The 22,097-nt window shown below is 37.0% G+C and overlaps 1 protein-coding gene across 2 annotated transcripts in view; it reads right to left on the bottom strand.

Annotated features, from left to right (window-relative positions):
• Positions 1-1,318: 1,318 nt before the first annotated feature.
• Positions 1,319-22,097, bottom strand: part of LOC131030867 (uncharacterized) — a 52,452-nt gene continuing 31,673 nt past the window's right edge. For both annotated transcript variants that reach the window (XM_059213550.1, XM_057961811.2), the window contains 13 exons: positions 19,240-19,338; positions 19,065-19,154; positions 18,659-18,734; positions 18,212-18,308; positions 18,007-18,076; positions 17,747-17,926; positions 17,303-17,425; positions 17,133-17,216; positions 16,852-17,036; positions 3,182-3,320; positions 3,039-3,098; positions 2,352-2,456; positions 1,319-2,253 (listed from right to left, as the gene is read on the bottom strand). In XM_059213550.1, the coding sequence (XP_059069533.1) occupies positions 2,140-2,253; positions 2,352-2,456; positions 3,039-3,098; positions 3,182-3,320; positions 16,852-17,036; positions 17,133-17,216; positions 17,303-17,425; positions 17,747-17,926; positions 18,007-18,076; positions 18,212-18,308; positions 18,659-18,734; positions 19,065-19,154; positions 19,240-19,338 (1,422 nt within the window). In that variant the 3' untranslated portion in view covers positions 1,319-2,139. The remainder of the gene's footprint in view (positions 2,254-2,351; positions 2,457-3,038; positions 3,099-3,181; positions 3,321-16,851; positions 17,037-17,132; positions 17,217-17,302; positions 17,426-17,746; positions 17,927-18,006; positions 18,077-18,211; positions 18,309-18,658; positions 18,735-19,064; positions 19,155-19,239; positions 19,339-22,097) is intronic.

Raw genomic sequence — 22,097 nt, 5'->3', positions numbered from 1 at the left:
TCATGCTCTAGTGACATGTATGCTATATACTAACTTCATTCAAATGTAGCCTATTTAGAATTAAAAAGGTACTCTTTTCAAATTAATAAAGAAGAGAAAATCTGATAAACCACCTTTCTCAAAATGCAATTAACATTCAACAACAAAATAAAAACCTTACCATCTTTCTTAGTATTCTCTTAAGACCAATTCTCTAATATGTGCTTTACAACAAAAAAATTTCAACTTTTTGCAAACAACAACAAATAGAGACCTCAACTCCTTTTCCGTCTGAATATCATCTGTTAAATTGATCAAACACCACCTACAATGGATTTAACATGCATATCCATATGATTAACAGCACTACTCAATTTTGATTTATGTTGTAAGCACATCGTGCATATTACTAGACATTTTACATTTGAACATAATAGGATGATAACCACCCGAGTACACAACATAATGTCTTCACTGTCCTTCAAACAAAAAAGTCCCAAACAACCAATCGTTTCTCTAGCACTCATGGTAATCATTGACAAACATCCCTCAACCTGGCGTCAGAACTTACAAAATGCAAATCATAATGACACAAAGCCACCAGTTATTTGCATGATAAACTGGGGAGCTATATATAGAAATGATATCACCACCATCAAGGGTAATATTCGTTTCAAATTACTCCACATGTAACATAATTTGTTACAAAATATTTCTCATCTTGAATTGAAAAAAATGTCTTCCTCTTCAACAATATCCACCACATTGTTCAACATCTTAACATTTGTAACGTTAAAATCCAACCAAATAATATATTTGGACCCAACAAACTGTTAATTTAAAAAGTATAACATTTTGGAATCTATGGTACTATATGCGTAAGTGTCATTATACAATTATGTTCTATTATTTCCAATATTTGAATGACAAAAGATGGTTAACACGATTCAAATATATAACTCTTTCATTGTGCCATTACTTATATGTATGTCAGCGATTAATTCACATAACGAGATTCGCCTATTTAAGGAAACGAGCTAGAAATAGTCACACAATTATAAACCACCTTCGATCTGCATATTTGAGTGTGACAGAAACATGTCCAGTCTGATTTAGATTTCTCAATTATAATCAGTGTTGATATTTAAATCTGTATCTTCTGTTATACTTTGCAATGTTCCCACAACCAAACATAATCCCATCAAATCTATTTTTGTATCTTACGATCTAATATTTTTTTGCCTTATTATCCTGGATTAATGCGAAATTGATAGTAGAAGACCACAAGTTTGGCCCTGAATAATTCTTACCTACAGTAGACAATGGATAAAACTCAAGATACAGAAATTCTATAGCTAAACTTTAATAATCCCAATAATGTTTATAACAACATGGGCTAAGATGGAAATAAAAAAATATTCTACTGCAATAGAAAATGGAAAACAGACCTTACACATGCAAACTACAAGATTAATGCATTATGTGTAAGGCCTTAAGGTACACATATAATCAACAAGATGAGGCTTGATTGTGTAGCCATATAAATAAGGTCCTTAATCTTTTCAAACTGAGAACGACCAGATACAATACTGAACTTAGCTACATTACTAGGAAGTATAGTATCTCTTAGATACTAATAATTGTTTGGTGCGTAACAAAAAGAATTCCTCTTTAGCCATATTATATATAATACTGAGCTTATCCACATTAATAGAACATATAGTATCGTTTAGATACTATTAGTTGATTGATACATAAAAGAAAGAATTCCACTTTGGCAACATTTAAACTCAGTAGGCATTACTGCAACCAATGCAGAGTCTTGATGGAAACAATAGTTGTGACATTTACACCTTGTTTCAGAACACCTTCATAGGTCACAAGAACCAGTGCAGAGACTTGTAACGACCTTCGTACAAAAAATATTCTTAACCCAGCTAGCAGCAATGTCCAAAACTCTTAACCCAGCTAGCAGTAAAGTACAAAATTCAACTCGGGTGGTCGGTTCCGAGAAACAGCAAAGGATATTATACAGATGATGCAAACTGCGACTTCGGTGTGAGAATGTTGACATTCCCACAAAGGATTCCAACGGTCCAACTTCAAAGAAATAAATACCAGTCAAGGTCAGCAATAAAAAACTGTTATGTACATATCGGCCTACATAAAATAGCTGAGTGACTTTTTCCGCCTTGAGCCTCCTTCACCATATTGCTCATTCCATTGAAGTAGTTCAGTCATATTTGATGACTCTGAAGAAACACTAGCACATACCTGCAAGATGTAGCACACCTTCCAAAATGAGCACACGAATTTACATTTTGAAGAACACTTTCCCCAGCAACAAGTTATTAAAAAATTCATAAAATCACCTGTTCATGAGCACATCGTAAATCATCCATATGTAAAGAACGAACATCTGCACTACCACTTAATGATGGTGGTGACCTGCCCTCTGCTATTGCTAATGCTTTTTCCTGTGAATGATTTCAGTACCCAGTTAAAATTAGCCATGTCAATAAATTGATACATAGTGCACTCCACTGCAAGCAAATGTTAAATGCTATGAAAGCAACTCATCTAACAGCTCAAAAATGCAAATGTCATGTGTCTTGTAAACTAGAAGAATATAGGAGATGCCAGGCCCATCAGAAGTGTTTTGCATAATCAAGTTTAACAAGAAAAAAGATCCTATAAAACAGGGGATTGGCGTGCTTCCCTTTGTGATCACATACATTAATTCCCCTCAAACTCTCTCACCACATCTTCCCTCGGCATGAAATTTTAAACAGTGTAATAACTTCAAGAAAAAATTGCATTCCCCAATATCTAAAACCTTTGGATTTGATTTGTGAAATAAACGTGAAATACATGGAAATACAATCACAAATCTTAAAGGAATGGCAGCAAAACTAGAGAATTTCATACAGCCTAAATGTTAGCAAATAAATCAAGCCAAATGCCATCACACATTATTTATTGATCATGAAAAGCCTCTACAATAATCTGGTGCTTTTTTCTGAAATTCTTGCAATTTGAGAGAAGGTAAGGGCACATACCTTCTTCTCTTTTTCCAAAAGTTCCCGGATAGGATAATGTGCAGCTGTAACACACAAGTTCTGCACCACCAAACATAGATGTTACGAGGCCGACCAAAAATTACCAGGATATGTTTTAAAAGCTCAAATTTAAACATAATTACCTTCAGGTCGCTTCCAGAGTATCCCTCTGTCATATTTGCAATTGCATCCAAATCAACATCTGGTGCCAATTCCTCTTTTGCAAGTATCACCTTCAAGATTTTGACCCTGTTTGGCACATCTGGTAAGTTCACCATTAACCTGCAAAGCCAACAGAGCAAGAAAGTCAGTAGCATTGAGCAAGAAAATTAGCAAAAGGAACGATATTCATCTCAAAATTGGATCTTGTTGCATGACCAAAAGCTCTGTTCAATCACTGTCAATCAGAAGATGTCACGTAACTCTTAGAGCACAAACTGGCTCTTGTGAGTACCTTCCTTTGTTGTTCACCTCTGGAGTTGCAATTTGTTAGAACTGAACTTTCATGGACTTCTACACATGGAGTACGTGTTGAGCTCAGTTGTTCACATGCCACAAGCTCCCAGTGACAATCATCTACTTGTAAAAGACTGAATATAGTGAAAAGAGAAGCAGGAAGCTCAATGTTGTTGGAGTCTTTTCCAGATTAAATCTTGTATTTCAGTCCTCTTCCTTGAATGTTTTCTTTCTGTTTCAGTCATTTCCAGAAATTCATGTGTTTATTGAATGATTTCTAGAAATTAGTTATTCTGAACTCATTTCTAATATCTTTCCTAACATGGAAGATTGATCTTCAAGCCAGGCTAATTGAATACTGTTAAGTGGATTATCTATACCATGAATACTGTTAAGTGGATTATTTATATCAGTTTACAAATCAAATTGGTATCAGATCAAGGTTCAGCTTCCTTGCATACATGTGTGGTTAAAAGTTAGGAAAAAGTTGCTTCCAGCCGACGCACATGGCAAGATCAAGCGGAAGTGGATATTTAGTCTTGTTTGAGCCTCAGATAGGTTAACATATTAACAAGTGCAATGGCAAGTGACATGGATAGACAAATGGATGAAGACGTGAAAAGATTCAATGGGTTGGGAGATGACATGACCTAAATTTCTTTGTCAACGGATAAGTTAGATGGGCCACAACATTTTTCTAGCCCTGAACCAAAAATTAGTAAATGCTCATGAACGTAAAAAGCAAGAGGAGCCCAAAGCCATTGATGGAGAGGTTTGTGCATAGAAAATAGATCAATGGATAGCTCAAATCTAGGTCTATTTCAGCTCGAAAAGATTTAGCGAACACTAACAAATCTCAAATTACTATGCCAAAAACAGGAAAATATGCCCTATTCCACAAGTTTTCCTCGCCCTGTGCATGTTTATTGTCATGACTTGTGCCTTTTAGACCTCTTTCATGTGAACAGAAGAAGTTTGTTGTGCCCTAGGTGCCAACAAGAGAAATTTTGTCATCAACAGACTAATATTATGCTTCGTTGAGGTTGGGGTGTTTACTAATGTAAAAAAGCTATTGAAAGACCCTAAAAGATGCTTTGCAGTAATATTTTTTAATAAAACTGAAGTCGCCTTCTTCCATGCAAATTTTCAGATGAATTTTAATGAATTTCAAACATTTTTTTAAAGTCTGCCGAATTTCGAACTTGAAGGGCAGTTTAGATCCTCCTCTATTTGGTTGGCATACATTGATGCCCCATCTACATTGGAAGGCATTTCAGATCCTCCTCTTGTTGCTACTACAGAGTTCAAAATTGCTTCTTTGAGAAAATCTAGTGATTCTCTTCAGCAAAGTTCTTTCGTGTCTATAGGATCTACTTCATTAGGAGGTCTACTTTCCAGACACTTCACATTTGTTTGTGGACACACATCTTTCAAATCTTGATGATTGAATTGAGGACATTCAACTCCTCCTTGATGATAGCTCGCAACAAGTTGCATCATCTACCATTCAAGATTCTCTTGCTATCTCTTCACCAAATCATGATATTTGCTTGACATATTCTAATTCACATTGGTCTAAAAGTCTCACACTTCAATGATCACTATTCTCAAATCTTGTATGGAAAAGTCACAATTCAACTTCCATGTCCAGACACATGAGAAACTTCTACATCCATACATCCTCATCCATTTCTACATTCCACTTGAGTGAATATTCAGAAATTTAACCGCTCAAAGTTTCTTTCTTCCAACAGGAAAATGCATCATATGCTGCAGATGGACCCATTACGATATTCGCTATGCAACAAACTGCATTGCTCGTCTCTTCTTAGTGGAGTCGCACATGCACCTGTCTTACAGGGATATCATGACTCTCTGTCTCTCTCTCTCTCTCTGGGAGAGGGGTTCCTACGGTTTTTCTCCTTTCCCTCATTTATGAGAGTTTGATTGTACATGGGGTTCCTACAGTTTTTCTCCTTTTCCTCATTTATGAGAGTTTGATTGTACATGGGTACCCATCATGACTTTCTTTTCAGGATCCATTCTTAAAGCTTTTACTTGCTTTAGCATCTCCTCAAATTTCAATTAAGGGTGTGTGTTAGTGTAATATAATATTATAGGATATGTTCTAATCCTAAGCATATTATTGCACATGTTTTTAAGTTCACTTAGGTAATTCTTTTTTTATTACTTCAGGAAGGATAATATTGCACATTCATGGGATTCTGTTTTTTCATTATTTTCATGGATTTGGAAACTTGGATAAGCAATCCCTCGCTTTTTGGATTTTTGCCTTATCCTCGTTAGTTTTGAAAATTATATGGCTATATAATGAAACTCTCCTTCCATCTTTTGAATATAATAAGAATAATGAAGCAAGCATTTGTCAGCAATTTCTTGAAGACTTAGCTAATTTTCATTTACTTTCAATCTATTTCTATGCATTAGAATTTAGTTTTTATTTACTTTAAATCTATTTCTAAGCATTAGATTTTGGTAGAAGAATTCATTTCAAATTATAACAAAATCATCTTAATCTAGTGATGAGTATAGTTGGCGAGAACAATCCAATTTATAATGGGGTACATAGGCCAACAAGGGATGATTCTAGATAACTTTCATGCAAAGCTTGGACAAACCATTATAGTGCTTGATGATGAGTAAATTGGGTTGGTTGTGGAGCGGAAAGATTGTGAATGGGTTGGGTAGAATGGCACCTATTTACTAGGAAAGAGAATTCTCAATAGTGTGGGAAGAGGTTTGTAATCCATATCAATATATGTAGTCTTTTTCAACATTTTGCCAAGATGTCTACACTATGGTTTGTAACTTACTAGTCTCTCATTGCCAGGGTACCGTAGAGATCATATGTAGTTAGTGGAAAATGACTTTGTAATGTTTCATTAATTTGTTTGTCCTATATTTATTTGTCGACTTGTGGGTAGTTGTAGGGAATCAATTGTTCATAGTTTTTGATAGTTATATCCTACATGACAATTTTCAGGAACTTTAAATGGGCTTCTCATAACCAAAGAAAGTAGTCTACTTATATGTAAGAACTCCACATGAACTTATCTGGTATACATTGTTATTTGTATTCATTTATGCATGTATTAGTTTTAGAAAATGAAGTTCTTAACATTGGCATCGTCACCTTAAAGAAGTTGGTAAGACATTGCCCTTAGACCCAAGAAGAGACCACAATGTGGTCATGACCAAGATCTCTAAAGCTGGTGGAGCAAAGCTGAAAAAGCCAACCACAAAGGTAGCCAAAGAGACTTCGTTACAAAATCAAAGTTGAAGCTCAACTTCAAGTAAGAGTTAAAGTTGTAGTTGTACAATCTAAGTTGGCCTAGTGGTGGAGAACTTGTGCTTTTGAAAGAGAAGTCACAAGTTCAACTCCCACAAGGGGGTTTTTGAAAGAGAGGTCACAAGTTCAACTCCCACAAGGGGGTAGGGTATGTACACCTTATCGGCTTTGGCCCATTACCTATCAAAAAAAAAAAGAGTCAAAGTTGGAGTGTAAATTAAAACTGTAGTAGATCGAGAAGACAACATTCAACAGTTATGAACAGCCATACAGAGGAGGAATGAATTGGAGGATGCTAGACATCTTCAATTGCCTAAAGAAGCATGCATCAATCTTATAAACCAAGCTCAATTGGAGGAAATAACTAAATCACCTAAGTGAAACAAATTCTAGCAACTTTTTGGTAGATAATGACCAAGAAGCATATGAGAGCAATTTTCAGGACATTGACGAATTACTCATTAAAGATGAACTCATTAAAGATGAACTTAAGCCTAAGACACTCGACTTGAAGGTTGGAGCATGGAATAGAAAGTTTGAAGGCAGAACTAGTGGTGTTTGAACTACCTAGGTCTCTAGAATGGTTGGGGGTTTGGATGTGTCCAAAAGTGCCCAAGGTGCAAAAGAACATCCTGACTATAACTTCCTAAGGAGAAAGTTTCAAGTACCATACCCACATCAAATGATGGTCACCCCTCCAACAAATCTTAATGTCAAGAGATAAAAATTGCTAATTGGTAGTGTTAAGGGACTCCAACTCTCTTGGAGAGCTCGATTTCAATTTTCTTGGCTTCCAACAATTGTGTGGGTGTTCAGTTGGTATTCTAGTTGGTGGCAACACTCTTTGTAATGTTTTTGGCCTTTTGGGTTTTTCTCTAAGTTCTTGGAGAACAATGCTATGTTTAGTAAGTAATGTGAGCCAGCAAAGTACAAAGGAGCGCACAATTGCAACAATGTCAAGGTTCATTCCTACACCTCTACAACCTCTTTCATGCACAGAGGGGAGGTAAAAGATGTTCAAGAGGTTTAGCTCCCATTGGTTGATGAGGTGAGACATTCTTATGCCATGTTTGACACTTTTCTTGAGGAGATTAAGAACCACTTTATCTCTAAATGATTATTTGAATGAGGGGAAGAGAAGGGGAGTTGGTAGAGTTGAGCAAAGAAGACCAGCAATGCAAAGGGATTTTCAACAGACCTCGGGTAAATACTTTAGCTCACATTGATGCAAGTGACAAATGCACAACTAGAGCTGGGTTCAGAAGGTACATAACTACTTGGCACTTAGGCTTATCCCAGAGGATGAGGCAATTAACTTTGCCTCTTTACACTTGGATGGCATAGCTCATGAGTGGTGGTACCATGGCCTAGTCACCTTGGATCATAATCGAATCGCCACATATGATGAATTCACCAACAAATTCATCAAGAGAATTGAAAAAAAGGATTCTAAATTGCATTTTAGAGAGTTGGCACAACTTAGCAATATGTTTCTCTGAACACATACCAAAATTTCAAAGACTTTCGATGATGGTTCTTGGTATCACAGAGAGGGGATTGGTAGTCCTTTTCAATGAAGGACTCATGGAGCCCATTAGAGGATGGGTTAAGAAATTCGATCCACCATCATTACAAGAAGCATTGAGAAAAGAAAGAAGTATGAAGTCGGCTGCCCCTAGAAGGAAATTCCAGTCAAAAACCTTTCAAAATAAAAAATGATACAAAACATTTTCACAAGGACACAAATCAGACTAAGAAGACATCTACTAGATTAGATGATGAGACCCTAAATGACTTGAGGAGGTAGAAATTGTGCTCTAATTGCAAGGAGCCTTGGGCCCCAAGTCGCAAATGTGCAACTAAAGGAAAGGCACACCAAAAAGAGTACTATTCAGCTGATGAATCAGCAGCAGAAAATTCAGACCAGCAAGCTAATTCAGAGGAGAAAGCGGAAATATCTTCAAAAAAGTTTGAGGGAGTGAGGTCACTCTTGCCCAGCTCTATAGTTTCCAAAAGAATAAGTCATTTACAATTTTACAATACGTAGGGTCCTTGGAGGGCAATGTACGGTGGCTTTGATTGACACAGGTGCTACTCATAACTTCATTGGTGAGGGAGTTGCGGCATGTAAAGAACCAGCTACCATCAACAAAACATGTTGCATAACTCTGAAGGGTGAAATCTTGCAATTGTGTCATGATTTAGGACAACATGATTTTGCATGACCGAAATTTTCTGACAGGAACACATGGCCCCATCATGCAACCAGCATGCAAAGGCATGTTCTAACTAGAACAGTTTGAATAAAACTGTTTTGCCTGAAAACAGTCATGCAAAATCAACTCGTAATAAACTGTGACATTGCTCCATGCTTTCACAATTTTTCCAAGGACACTGTCCTTGGGCAATAGACATGGCAATGCCTTGGCACCAAATTTTTAGTTTTTTTAACATCCTAGGATATTATAACAATATGCCTACAAAATTCATAAAGAATTTTTCGTAAAAAATCAAAAGCACCTTTCGTAGATCTCAAATCACATTCTAAAATATACTTTTTATATATTTTAACTAAGTTGTCGGGTTCCTTGCCTGGACCCCCCGAGTCCCGGGCCGGTTCCCCCCAAGTCTTGGTCCTAGGCCAGTTCTTCCTGGGTCCAGCCAGGGTCCTGCATATGCCTTGTGGGTTCTTCCTTGCTGAACCCAAAAGAACCCAGGCAGAATTTTGGCCACTTTCACAAGAGCCGGGAAGAATTTGACACAGAAGTAAAAAAAATTGACTTTTAAAAATCGTTTTTTAATGCCAAAAAGGCGTATTCGACCCCCCAACCCTAATTTGATGACGAAAAACATTTAAAAGGTAAAAGCAACTTCATTTTTGCACAATAAAATGAAAACATAACTTCTTTACTCCATTGCTAAACTTCGTTTTTTGCTTGCCATTTCTCAAGGAGAGTTGAAGATTGATTGTTGCTTGTTCCTAGCTGGTTCTTGTGCTACTCCTACGCAGTTGCAAGCGTAGATTTGTTCTCAAAGAGATTGAAGAGGAAGATTTCAACAAAAGAGGTAGGGTTTTTGTTGTTTTTTCTTTTTTTTAATTTTTTCTTGCATTTTTTAACAAATTGAAATAACTATCTAGTTTTGTTTTATTTTATATTTTTTCATTTGGTTTGTAGAATGGCAAGTGCTTCTAGTGCTGGGAATAAACCCTGTTTTAAAACGGACCTAAACTCTCCCCTTCGAAAATATGTGGAAATGGTAGAACAACTTCTAGGTGGAAGAGGTTTTCTTTGGATTTGTTCTCATTGCAAAGAACCATACAAGAGCTCATACAATCAAGTGAAAGCACATTTGGGCTTTATCCCTCAAAAAGGCATCAAATTTTGTCTAGGACAGCCAAAAGATAAAGGGCTTCTTGCAGAGTCACAAGTATTGGCATATATAGAAGAGCAAAGAAAAGCAAACAAAGCAATTGGGAAAGAATCTTCTCATCCTTTGGTAAACAAAAAGAGGAAGAGTAAGAAAGGATCCATGGCCTCTCCATCACATCTCAATCTTGAGCATATAGAGGGCCATTCATTCTTGTTTATATCTCAACAACAACCTATTCTGCCACATAAGAGAGCAAAGGGTCCATAGGAAACATCATTTCACAATTAGAGTAGACAGATTGCCGAGCAAGACATAGCTAGGAGCATCTATGCTAATGGATTGGCATTTAATGTTGTTCACTCACCTTATTGGCAAAAAATGGTGAGATCAATAAGTGAGGCTCCAAAGGGGTTGGATGGAAAGATGCAAGAAATCACCCATTCAACGTTGTTGCAATAGCCCCTAAAGGGACAATGTTTTTGAGAGCAGTGGATTGTGAAGGGCAGGTGATGGACAGTCCATTCATTGCTAATATTCTTTTCCAATTCATTGAGGAAGTTGGCCCTCGAAATGTTGTTCAAGTGGTAACAGACAATGCCAAAAATTGTAGGGCAGCTGGGTTATTGGTTGAGGAAAGGTATCAACACATTTTTTGGACACCTTGTTTGGTCCACTCACTCAACCCAATGCTGCAAAAAATTGACAAAAATGTTAATTGGATCAAAGAGATGCATGCCGAGGCCGAGGACATCCAAATGTTTATCACTAACCACCATTTGTCACAAGGCATATTTAGGCAATTCTCGAGATTGGAGCTGTTGAAGGTAAGTTAATTTTAAATTTAGCTAAATAATAAAAAATGTTTAGTAAACCTTCCAATTTTATTTTTATTTTATTTTTTTCTTATTTTGATTGTGAAATGGGTTGCTGAGACCCATTTTGCTTCCAACACACTTGGGATGAGACGACTTGTGAAGGTTCGTGAGGCACTAACTAGCATGGTAATCAGCCCTAATTGGAGCATATGGAAGCAATCTAGCACTACAAGAGCAGCAAACATTAAGAGAATGATACTAGATGACTCTTGGTGGGGTAGTGTTGAGTACCTTCTGAAGTTCACTGAGCCTATATTGAGCATGATCCATTACACTGACATGGATATGCCTTGTTTGAATGAGGCATACGATGGCATCGACAAAATGATTGAGAGGAATAAAGTTGTCATAAATGCAAAAGAGAGATCCAAAAGAAAAAAAAATTCAAACAAATACAAGAAATCATTGTAGAGAGATGGAACAAAATGACCACTCCATTGCATCTCCTTGCCTTTGCATTGAGCCCGAAGTATTATAGTCAGCAAATCCTTCAAGAGAGTAACACAAGAGTTACCCCTTATAGAGATCCTGAAGTTGGTCAAGGGTACAAGGCAGCCATTTGCAGACTCTTTCCCCAAGACCTATGGCCCAAGGTGAGGACCGAATTCATGAGTTTTTCAATTACAACTGATTGTGGTCTTGAAGCTCTTTGGGACAAGAATCAGGTTCCTGCTCATAGTTGGTGGTACTTCCATGGAGAAGTATACCAGAACCTACAACATCTTGCCATCAAAGTTTTATCGCAAGTAATTTCTTAGACTCTTGGTTATTAAAAAAACTCTTCTATCTTGCTTATATTTTAAATTTTAATTTATCTCTCAACTCTCTAATTTCAAAATCTTGATAGGTCGCTAGTTCATCTTCATCGGAGAGGAATTGGAGCACATACTCCTCCATCCACTCAATAAAGCGCAATAGACTACACTCCAAAAAGGCAGAGAACTTGGTCTTTGTACATTCAAACTTGCGGCTCATCACACACAAAGAAAATGCCTACAAAGAAGGGGAGACAAAGTAGTGGGTCAATTGGATGAGTCAATTGCCCGCCTTGATGCACTTGGAGTTGATGACATTGATGACCATGAGCTACCTACTGATCATGAGATTGGCTATGCTAGTACCGCTGCCAATGCCAGTGCTAGTGCCACTCCCAGTGTCACTGTTTGTGGTTCTTCTAATCTACCACAGCATATGGAAGATGATGATGATACTTTTGATGACCCATATGATATTTTATCAATGATGGCTGATTGTTGTAGCTTGACATTATTATTTTTGAACTAGAACATTAATATGGTAATGTATTTACTGTTTTGCTATGTTATTTGAACTAAAACTTTAATATATGTTGGTTTATTTTGCTATGTTATTTGACTATTAGCATAGTGGTGTATTTTGAATTTAACTATTGCTGCACATATGTATATATTTTTAATTTTTATATGTTTTTGTACTAAGAAACCCAAAACCCCAAAAAAAAATTAGCCTAACCCACGAACCTGAATCTTGAACCCAAACCGGAACTGGCAACTTATTATTTTATTCATTATTACTGTTTTTTTACTTTATCTTTCCTACAAGCAGATCATTGCAAAACAAACATAAGGTTCGCTGATATCTAAAATAAAATAATAAAATGTATTCAAAGAATTCAGAAAAAATATGGTATACTAGAGTCAATGCTTGATGAAATAACGATTTTTTTTTCTGATAAATACTTCTGAAGAAATGCGATGCATATCACAAAGTACACATCTGACTTCAAATATTTATTACAAAAAAACTATTGATTTTTGTCTATATGAGTTTAATAGAATTGCAAGTTAGCAATATGTGTACAAAAAAATCAAAGAGAAATGAAATTTGATTTATACAATCACTTGCATGCGTGACACTGTTTTTTTTCAAAAATCAAATAAAGATGTCAGTATAAAATAAAAAATCTATGTTCCCCAGTTTTCTCAAGATGGGGACAGCAGGGGATGCATTTTGATTGCAGGCTATAAATAAAATCCAAGGGGGCAGCTCCTATAATATAAAATCCTAAAATTAAAAAATGCAGGCCCTCGCCAACAGGGGTGCAACACAAAAGCAGCACAAAGTTGTGCTGTCCAATCTACTCACCTAACATGAAAATACAACATTGCCTTGCAATAGAACCAACTGCAGCCCAAAATTGGGTGCATCAAATCACATAATTCCTGAATTACTTCCTGCACTTTGCTGATCTCAATATCATTGGGTGTTTGAGTCTAGAAGGGGATTTATTCCTCTTTACCTTCATCCATTCTTGTTCGATCTTGTGAGAAACATTATTTTCATAGCTATCCTCCTTCACAATGCAAATTCCATTGGTACCTCCAGTTGGAATTGCCGACGACCTTGGTGACTGTAAATCTGAATTCTTTGAATGTAGAGGCAGAGATCTCAACTGGTGAAAGAGAAGCACCCACAGTAACTGAAGGGTCTGAACTCCCCAAAGAAAGTGGAGAAGCATCCATTGAAGCAATCGTTTGGCATCCTATTTGTCACAATCTTAGGAGAATGCAATTGCTCAGCTATAGGAAGGGGGGAGCTTGAAGTAGTTTTCTTTCCGTAGGGTGAAGAAGAGACAGCAGAAGCCTCCTCAATTGGAGAGATAACGAAATGACAGGATTCCACCCCATCCCACCACATGGGGCGGCTTTAAGTGGCAGTGTTAGCCCTCACAGCATCAAGTCTCCTACCACAATATGAGGTTGCATGGTCAGTAGCAAAAGCATTTTCTGCATCTGAATATCTTTCGTAATCTATAGACTGGTGCCAACTCCTATTTCCAACCCTAAATAGCATCTCTGCTGGGAGACCATTTAATATATCCATTTCTACGCAAATGCAAGCATTAGGTTGAATTCTCATAATTAGTAGTTTCCTTAGATATGTTGTAACACTTTCCCAGGCCATTGCCTATGCCATTCAGGCAGTCAATTTCCCAAAATTGCAAAGGGAGGTAAGGAAGCTGTACACAGAAATATGCAAAGGAAAAGGTCTTGGTTCGCAAGTCAAAAGAAGGAAACCAAGGTTTCATGCATAAGAAATCCCCACGAAAGAACCAAGGACCAGCGTTGAGCATTAGTTCCTTGTCCTCCAGGGATTTGAATTCTAGTATGAAGAACCGTTTGGCACAAGGGTAGATATCAATTTCATCCTAAATATACTCTTTCTAGTTTGTACTAATTCGCATAACTTTAGCTAGATCTTCATGAATCTGCAGATGAGGGCATGCTCCTGCAGGCAGACATCTCTATCGCAGTCAAATTTATCCAGACTTACCTCAGAAATGAAAATCGAATGTTACACTGAGAAAAGGGGGCTAAGAGGAACCCCACTATGAGATGGAAGGAAGTCTAAAGGTGCATTCTCAGACGAGAAAGGGCCAACAACTTTGTGACCCCCCTTCAAACCTAGGGCATTTCGTCTCAGAGTTGCCCAAAAATCTAATGGTTAATTTCGGTCAGAACCAGGTATATTGCCAGTATGGACGCCCATATCTAAAACCCTATCTGCACCGTATCCGCTCAGCAAAGTCGTATAAAACAACACCAATTTGGACCATGGCCAATGCACCTTTAATCTCGTATGTAACTGAATGATAATTGACTCTAAAACCATATCCGCAATTTTCATATTTAAGACTTCTTTGAACAATGAAATCAGAAATCCAAATTATTGCCGTTAGACTATTATATAGCTATAATAACTTCTATCATTAGCTATGAACATGAAGCATGCATACGGTAGGAGATACACGTGGCAGTGCGTACGACTGTGGAATTCAAGGAATGGCAAGGGGAGACGTGGACAGAGGAAGAAAGGAGGCAGGTGGAGTGGTAGGGGTAGGCAGATGTAGGAAGGAAGAGGCAGATGGAGCAGAAGGGGAGAAGGCTGACAGAGGAAGGAGGCAGGTGGAGTGGTAGGGGAATGCTGACGGAGGAAGGAGGTGGTTGACGGTTCAGAGGACGGATGGAATGAGGAGATGGGGTGAACGAAAGAGGAGTCATGAAAAGGGTGGAGATAAGGGGGCGGAGATAGGAAACAGAGCGGGTGTGAAGAGACAAGGAGGCAGAAAGAGATGGAGGAGGTGGGAATGGTAAAATTAGGGGGGTTGAGTGATAACAGCAGTAGACAAATCAGGGAGGTGTTAATACCTCAGGAAAAATTGTAACCACAAGGACGGGGTCCCCCAATGTGACCCCCACTGGTTCATAGCTCCAGTCAAAAGCGATTGCCAATATATATATATATTGCTGCTGTTATAATGTTGTCACGTTATACTGATGTTTTAATGCTGTCATGATATATTTAACAGTCTTTTTTTAATGTTATGAACGACTCTCTTTTTAAAACATTATAAAAAGTTGCCTAGCCATTGGGTATGTCCAAACATCCCCGCAGTGTTTCCTATTTCTGCAACACATTTCAGAAATGTTTCAAGGATTTAAAGATATTCCCTTGCCATCCCCACGGTGTTTCCTATTTCTGCAACACATTTTGGAAATGTTTCAAGGATTTTAAGATTTTCCACTGTCATGATATATTTAACAGTCTTTTTTCAATGTTATGAACGACTCTCTTTTTGAAATATTATAAAATGTTGCCTTGCCATTGGAGATGGCCAAAAATCCCTGCAGTGTTTCCAATTTCTGCTACAAATTTCAGAAATGTTTCAAGGATTTAAAGATTTTCCCTTGCCATCCCCACAGTGTTTCCTATTTGAGAGTTTGAGGGCTGGGGACACATCCCCATGCAACACAGTTAAATACACTATCAAGAAATTCTTTAATTTTTTAACAAAAATACACTCATATACTACACTGAACATGCAATATTTCACTAGTTTACATCATGTAAATTTTAGGCACTTCAAGTAGAAGAGATGGATCAATGTCATCCATTTCTGTTATACTATAACACATTACTGAACGAACTTCCTAAAACCTCCAAAAAGAGTGAGGAAAATGATGATTTTGTAACTGGACTTCCTCAATGAGGCAGATTCCCTTGGGTTAAAAAGCTTCTCGGGGAACTCAAAGATTGCAAGCAATGTAGATGAAATAGAGTATTTTTGTGTTGCAGAAGAAAATGACAATTTGTGTAAACAGTGGTCAATTTTTTACCACCAACAATCTTATTTTTGTAGTGGCAGTTACGTTTCCATCCTGGTGGAGTCAAAACCACCGACTTGCATGAAGTGGCAGTTTTGCCTATTTTGTCTGTACAGGCAGAGTAACAGTCATGAACGTGTACTTTTCAAGTTTGAATGCTAAGGGGAAAAGAATAAAAATGAATGTAATTCATTGTATAAGGACTGGCTCTTGTATGTACCTTTTATTATTGTTTATGGAGTTGCAGGTAGGGTTTAGCTTTTGAGATTGGTTAATCAAATGCCTGCCATGAGTTCATTGTAATCCCAGTGGCATTCATCTACATGTAAAAGACTGGATATTTAAAAATGACCTGGAAGCTCACTAGTGCTGGAGATTATTCCCAATAAAATTTTCTCATGGTAAATCTTGTGAATAAGTGCTTTTCCTTCTGTTTCACTCATCTCCAGAAGTACAAATATATTGAATGATTTCTGCGAATAACTTGTTCTACACCCATTTCTAGACTTCTACTGCTTTTCTAACATGGGTGATTAATTTTAGAGCTAGTATGATTGTACCTGTTGTTGAAGAACTATTAGTGGACTTTTCATATTACAGATTGCATCACGGTTGATCAAGAGTACTTAAAAACATGCTATAAGTGTAATGTCTACCTCCGAGGCAGTCTTCGAATGACAGCTTCATCAAGATCAAATGGTCTATTAGTGGCAGCAAGAACTAAGACTCTCTCTTTATCTTTAGTGCGCAATCCATCCCAGTTTACCATAAACTCATTCTTCATCTTGCGCATAGCCTCATGTTCTCCAGGATTCTCCCTTCGGCCTAGCATGCTATCAACCTGGAAAAGGGTGACCAATAATGAGCAGTCTTCCTACACGGTAAACAATGTGAACAAATAGCAGAAATATAACTAGCATGCATATTCAGAGCTTACCTCATCAACAAATATGACACTGGGAGAAATTTTACTTGCTAGTGAAAATACAGCTTTGACATACTTTTCACCTTCACCAAACCACTGCAACCACAGAACAAAAGATATGCACATGAGTAATAATTCAAAATAACTAAAGCTAACCATTAATCACAATACTAAGACTATACCTTTGATGTAATGCTTGACATTGAAATGTTTATGAAATTTGCACCAGCTTCAGTTGCAACAGCTTTAGCAAGCATTGTTTTCCCAGTTCCTGGAGGGCCAAAGAGAAGAATACCTTTGCAGGGCTGCATTGAACAATTCGTTATATGCATTAAAACTAAAATAGACAGCATTAGTTGAGCAAACTCTTCAATAAAAAGTCCCGGATGAATTTGGCTAATGTGTTTCACTAGGTTCTAAAGACAAAAGCCAAGATTCAATTAAATATACAAGATCACTTCTATGTCACACTTTCATTCTCAAAATCATAAAAATTTGGCAACTTTCTAAAACCTTTGATCATTTTATTGGCAAAGTTAAAGAAACAAATCTCAAAAGTTGTACACGTGGTGATGGCTACCACTTGTTCATATTTTTAACATAACACAATGAGAATTGAAGCTGACCTTTGTCAGCTGTCCTTTACAAAACAGCTCAGGTCTTTGTAAAGGCAGCATCACCAGCTCTTTAAGTGTATCTTTCACATTTTCTAAAGCTCCAATGTCCTCAAAGGTAACTCCAATATCACTAGGTGGAATCACATCTCCCAGGAGCCTCTTTTCAAACTCGTTCTCGGTAACAACATCCTGCCAAGATAGATGTATTCAACACAAATATATCACAGATTTACTAAAGCACAAGAAGTTTGTGAAATTCCAGATTTTACCTTCAGAGACTTCTTAGAACTCCGTGACTCATTTTGGATTCCTTGTAAAATGCTAAGCCCATAATGGATACTGGCATAAGAAATCTCATGTCAGAATCCTTTTTCACAAAGAGTTCTTAAAGCAATGTTAAGATCAACAAATAAATATCTTCCTGCAGCTTAATCTCCTTTTAATAAAAGTACTCAGAAAGACACTATAATTTACCTTTCATTAGAGATAACAAGTTTTCCATCTCTAGAACACGGTTCTAAATTATTCATGAGATGATGGCTCAAAGCCCATCCAACAATTTTCTCCGCACCTGAAACACAGGCAACATAAATCTTAACGAACACACCAACCATGATTCAAAACACATTCATTTCAGAATCAAGCACCCATACTTAAATAGAATTATAGAAATTAAAAATAAATGCAATGAAAAATATGACTGTCATTCAAACAAAACAATCACATTCATATCTCATTAGGGTAAGAACCTGCGACAAAATTTCAACCATGTAAAATCATAGATACCATACTATCAAACATATAATTAGCTATTAAAGTAAGAAAAAAAAAATCCAATAAAAAAAATCTCAAATGAAAAGTTCTCATTTCCTAAAAAATGCAAAGGAATTTTATAAACAAAATAAATAATATTGAACTCACTTTCATTTGAAAGAGCTAGATCTTTAATACAAATAGTGTCAATCCCTTCACACTCCAGATTGTTCCGAGAAAGAACCTACAGATGTAAATGAGAATGTTGAATGTAATTATACACATGCGTCCAGAATGCAACAGGTATTAACAACATATTGAAATAAAGAGCAATCTAAATCTTATAATGCATGGAGAACTCATTGAAACACTCTTGTCATCTCATAAACAACACTTAATCTTGTAAATCTTTAAAACTTGCAAAGAAAACAAGTAAGGACATATGGAGTATATACATATAATAGAGTGATTTAAATTTTCCATAGCCAACAATTATGTCAAGCATGTAAAATGAGATTTCCAAAACATTAATGACAAAAAAATGGAGAAACCAGTGTCCAAAACAGAAACTCACAGTTCGAATGTATAGCAGATTTGCCTTTGCTTTAAGTGTTTCAACATCCCTCTCTAACTGCTGCTTCCAGTCAACAAGAAGGGCTTCATCCTGAATTTATTTGTGAATGTTAATAGTGAAATTATAAGAAACAGACAGCAATATGTGAGATACCTTCAAATGCCTCGTTAAGTACCTGAGGCATCTGCACAGTCACTTTATTTGGAAGGAGCCTGGAAAGTAATTTCATTGCTTTTGGGGCCTCTTTGTTTCGCTCATGCAGTCTCAAGTTATCCTGGAACATTATGTAAAAACTGGCATCAATTTAACAAAAGACTTGCACTTAATCAAAGTCAGACACTGAAGAAACATGGGTCACATAAATCTCTGTAGCTATGTCTGCAAAGTTAAACAATCTTAGCCACATAGGTGGTGATCACTGGAAGCAAAACAATATTAAAGGATGAAGGATGTCCTCTACTCCCAGCTGAACGAACTAAAAAACCAAATGTTATACAGCTGGTTTCTGTTCACCTCTGGAAAGCCATATCAAGGGGATATTGTGAAAAAAAGCCAGTTTCATACTGCAGATTTCTTTCTTCACCTCTAAACTCAAAAGACATTTCAAAAGAAAAAAATATTAAGCCCTTAATTGTACTAGATATTAAAAGAAATGTTTGAAGGAGTGTATTATTCTTGTGTTGTTAGCACAATGCATGTAAGAACTCATAAAATGATGAGACCTAAACGGTCAAAACAACCCTAAAATAATAGCATAGAGTAGATTTAGATATAGGTGAGTTATGGCCAGATATTGGTGATGCAGGAAGATGTTACAATGGTACCAACTTAACCCTTTGGGGTAGACTGGACAGTCAAGCCATTGGAAAACACGAATGATGGTCACTGGTTTGATTCCCCTGGATTTACCTCCACATGGGAGGAGGACAGCTCATGCGGACAGAGGTTATACTGGTGCATGTTAGGACATCACTCCGTGGGTACAACAGTGGTACCAACTTATAGGGCAAGTGCAAACATTTTAATTTTAAAACTAAGATACAGAATCTGCCGAAAAAACCTGCATTTCCAGGTATGATTCATCCTGGAATCAATTTCAGATTCAAGTGTACAATCGACCAGGATTCATTTTTTAAGGTCAGAATCATGTGGATTGTGTAGTCATCAATGCATGTACCTAACGATTATAGGATAGACATTACAATTCCAAAACATTCTTACAACAATTCCAGTGGTAGGCAAAATTTTAGACACATTTCATTTAATTCTTTATTACCATCTGAAACCCTAAATGACCATTCAGAAATGCATTCCCTATGTTGGACAAGTCACAACTCACAAGCATCAGCAAAGGAGACACAAAGGAGTTACTGTTCCTGCTCTCTTCTTTGTGTTGTGGACAGCTCATGCAGACAGAGATTACAATGGTGTGTGTTAAGACATCACTTCGTGGATCCAACCAGGTATTCATCTCTCCCTTAATTTTTTTTTATAAACAATGGTACCAACTTATAGGGCAAGTGCAAACAATTGTTATTTTAAAGCTAAGTTACAGAATCAGCAGAAAAACCCTGCGTTTCCAGGTATGATTCATCCTTTGAATCACATTCAGATTCAAGTAGACTCTGGAATTGACCAGGATTCAATTTTTTGAGGCCAGAATAATGTGGACTGTGTAGTCATCAATGCATGTACCCAACGATATAGGATGGACATTAAATTTCCAAAACATTCTTCCAACAATTTCAGTGGCAGGCAAAATTTTAGACAGTTCATTTAATTATTTTTACCATCTGAAACCCTAAATGACCATCCGGAAATGCATTCCCTATGTTGCACAAGTCACAAGCATCAGCAAAGGAGAGACAAAGGAGCTCTTGTGTCAATCATATCTAGCCCTCACTCCTATTGGTTGAGCACAAATGACTTAGAATATAATATACTCTGCTTTCTTATTTGGGAAATATTTAATTTATTTCTCATCATCTCTGTAGTCCTCTTGTAATTCATGTCCAAAAACTTCCTTGGTGTGCAATGGCTTTGCCAAAGAGGTGTGGTAGGTTAAAGAGGAAAAAGTTTAATCTTATTTTTTTGCATGCATTTGAGCAATAAATGAGGTCAATCTGTAAGTTATTTAGAGATAGAGAGAGATGAAAGAAGAAATATGGAGAGATTGAGATAGAGAGGCATATAGATATAAATTGAGAGGTCTAGGAAGAGAGAGAGAGAGAGAAAGAGACGGATGGATAGAGAGGAGAATGAAGATAGGAGAGAAATAGCTAGAGATAGAGGTAGAGGGGGAGAGAGAGAGGAGAATGAAGATAGGAGAGAAATAGAAAGAGATAGAGGTAGAGGGGGAGAGAGAGAGAGAGATGGTGAGATGAAGTGATAGAAAGAGAAATAAGGAGATAGAGAGACAGATAAAAAGACAAACAAACATATAGATAAGTAGAGATAGAAACATAGACATGGAGAAAGAAATGGCTGAGATAGAGGGAGAGAGAGAGATATGGGAAGAGAAAGGAAGAGAGAGGAATAGATAGGGGTATAGGGAGGGAGTGAGGAGGGAGAGATAGAGAGAGATAGAGAGAGGGAGAGATAGAGAATGGGGATATAGAGAGGAGGGAGGGAGGTAGAGGGAGAGAGAAAGAGGGAGGAGAGAGGAGCGAAGGAAAGAGGGGAAGGGGGGGATAAGAGGGAGAGAGGGAGACAGAGATAGTTAAAGAGAGAAAGAAGAAGAGGGAGAGAGGGAGAGATAGCTCAATATATAGAAGGGGAAAGGGAGAGATATATAAAGAGATATATATATATATATATATATAGAGAGAGAGAGAGAGAGAGAGAGAGAGGTAAGGTAGAGAAAGATATGGATAGAGAGAAATATATATATAGATAGATATATATATATATATATATATATACATATATATATATATATATACATATATATATATATATATAGAGAGAGAGAGAGAGAGAGAGAGAGATGAAATATAGATGGAGGGGGAGGGGGATACAGGGAGCCAAAGCTAG

Source organism: Cryptomeria japonica, chromosome 10 (assembly GCF_030272615.1).
Source record: "Cryptomeria japonica chromosome 10, Sugi_1.0, whole genome shotgun sequence".
NCBI classification, from domain to species: domain Eukaryota; kingdom Viridiplantae; phylum Streptophyta; class Pinopsida; order Cupressales; family Cupressaceae; genus Cryptomeria; species Cryptomeria japonica.
This window is presented reverse-complemented; position numbering and strand designations above follow the sequence as displayed.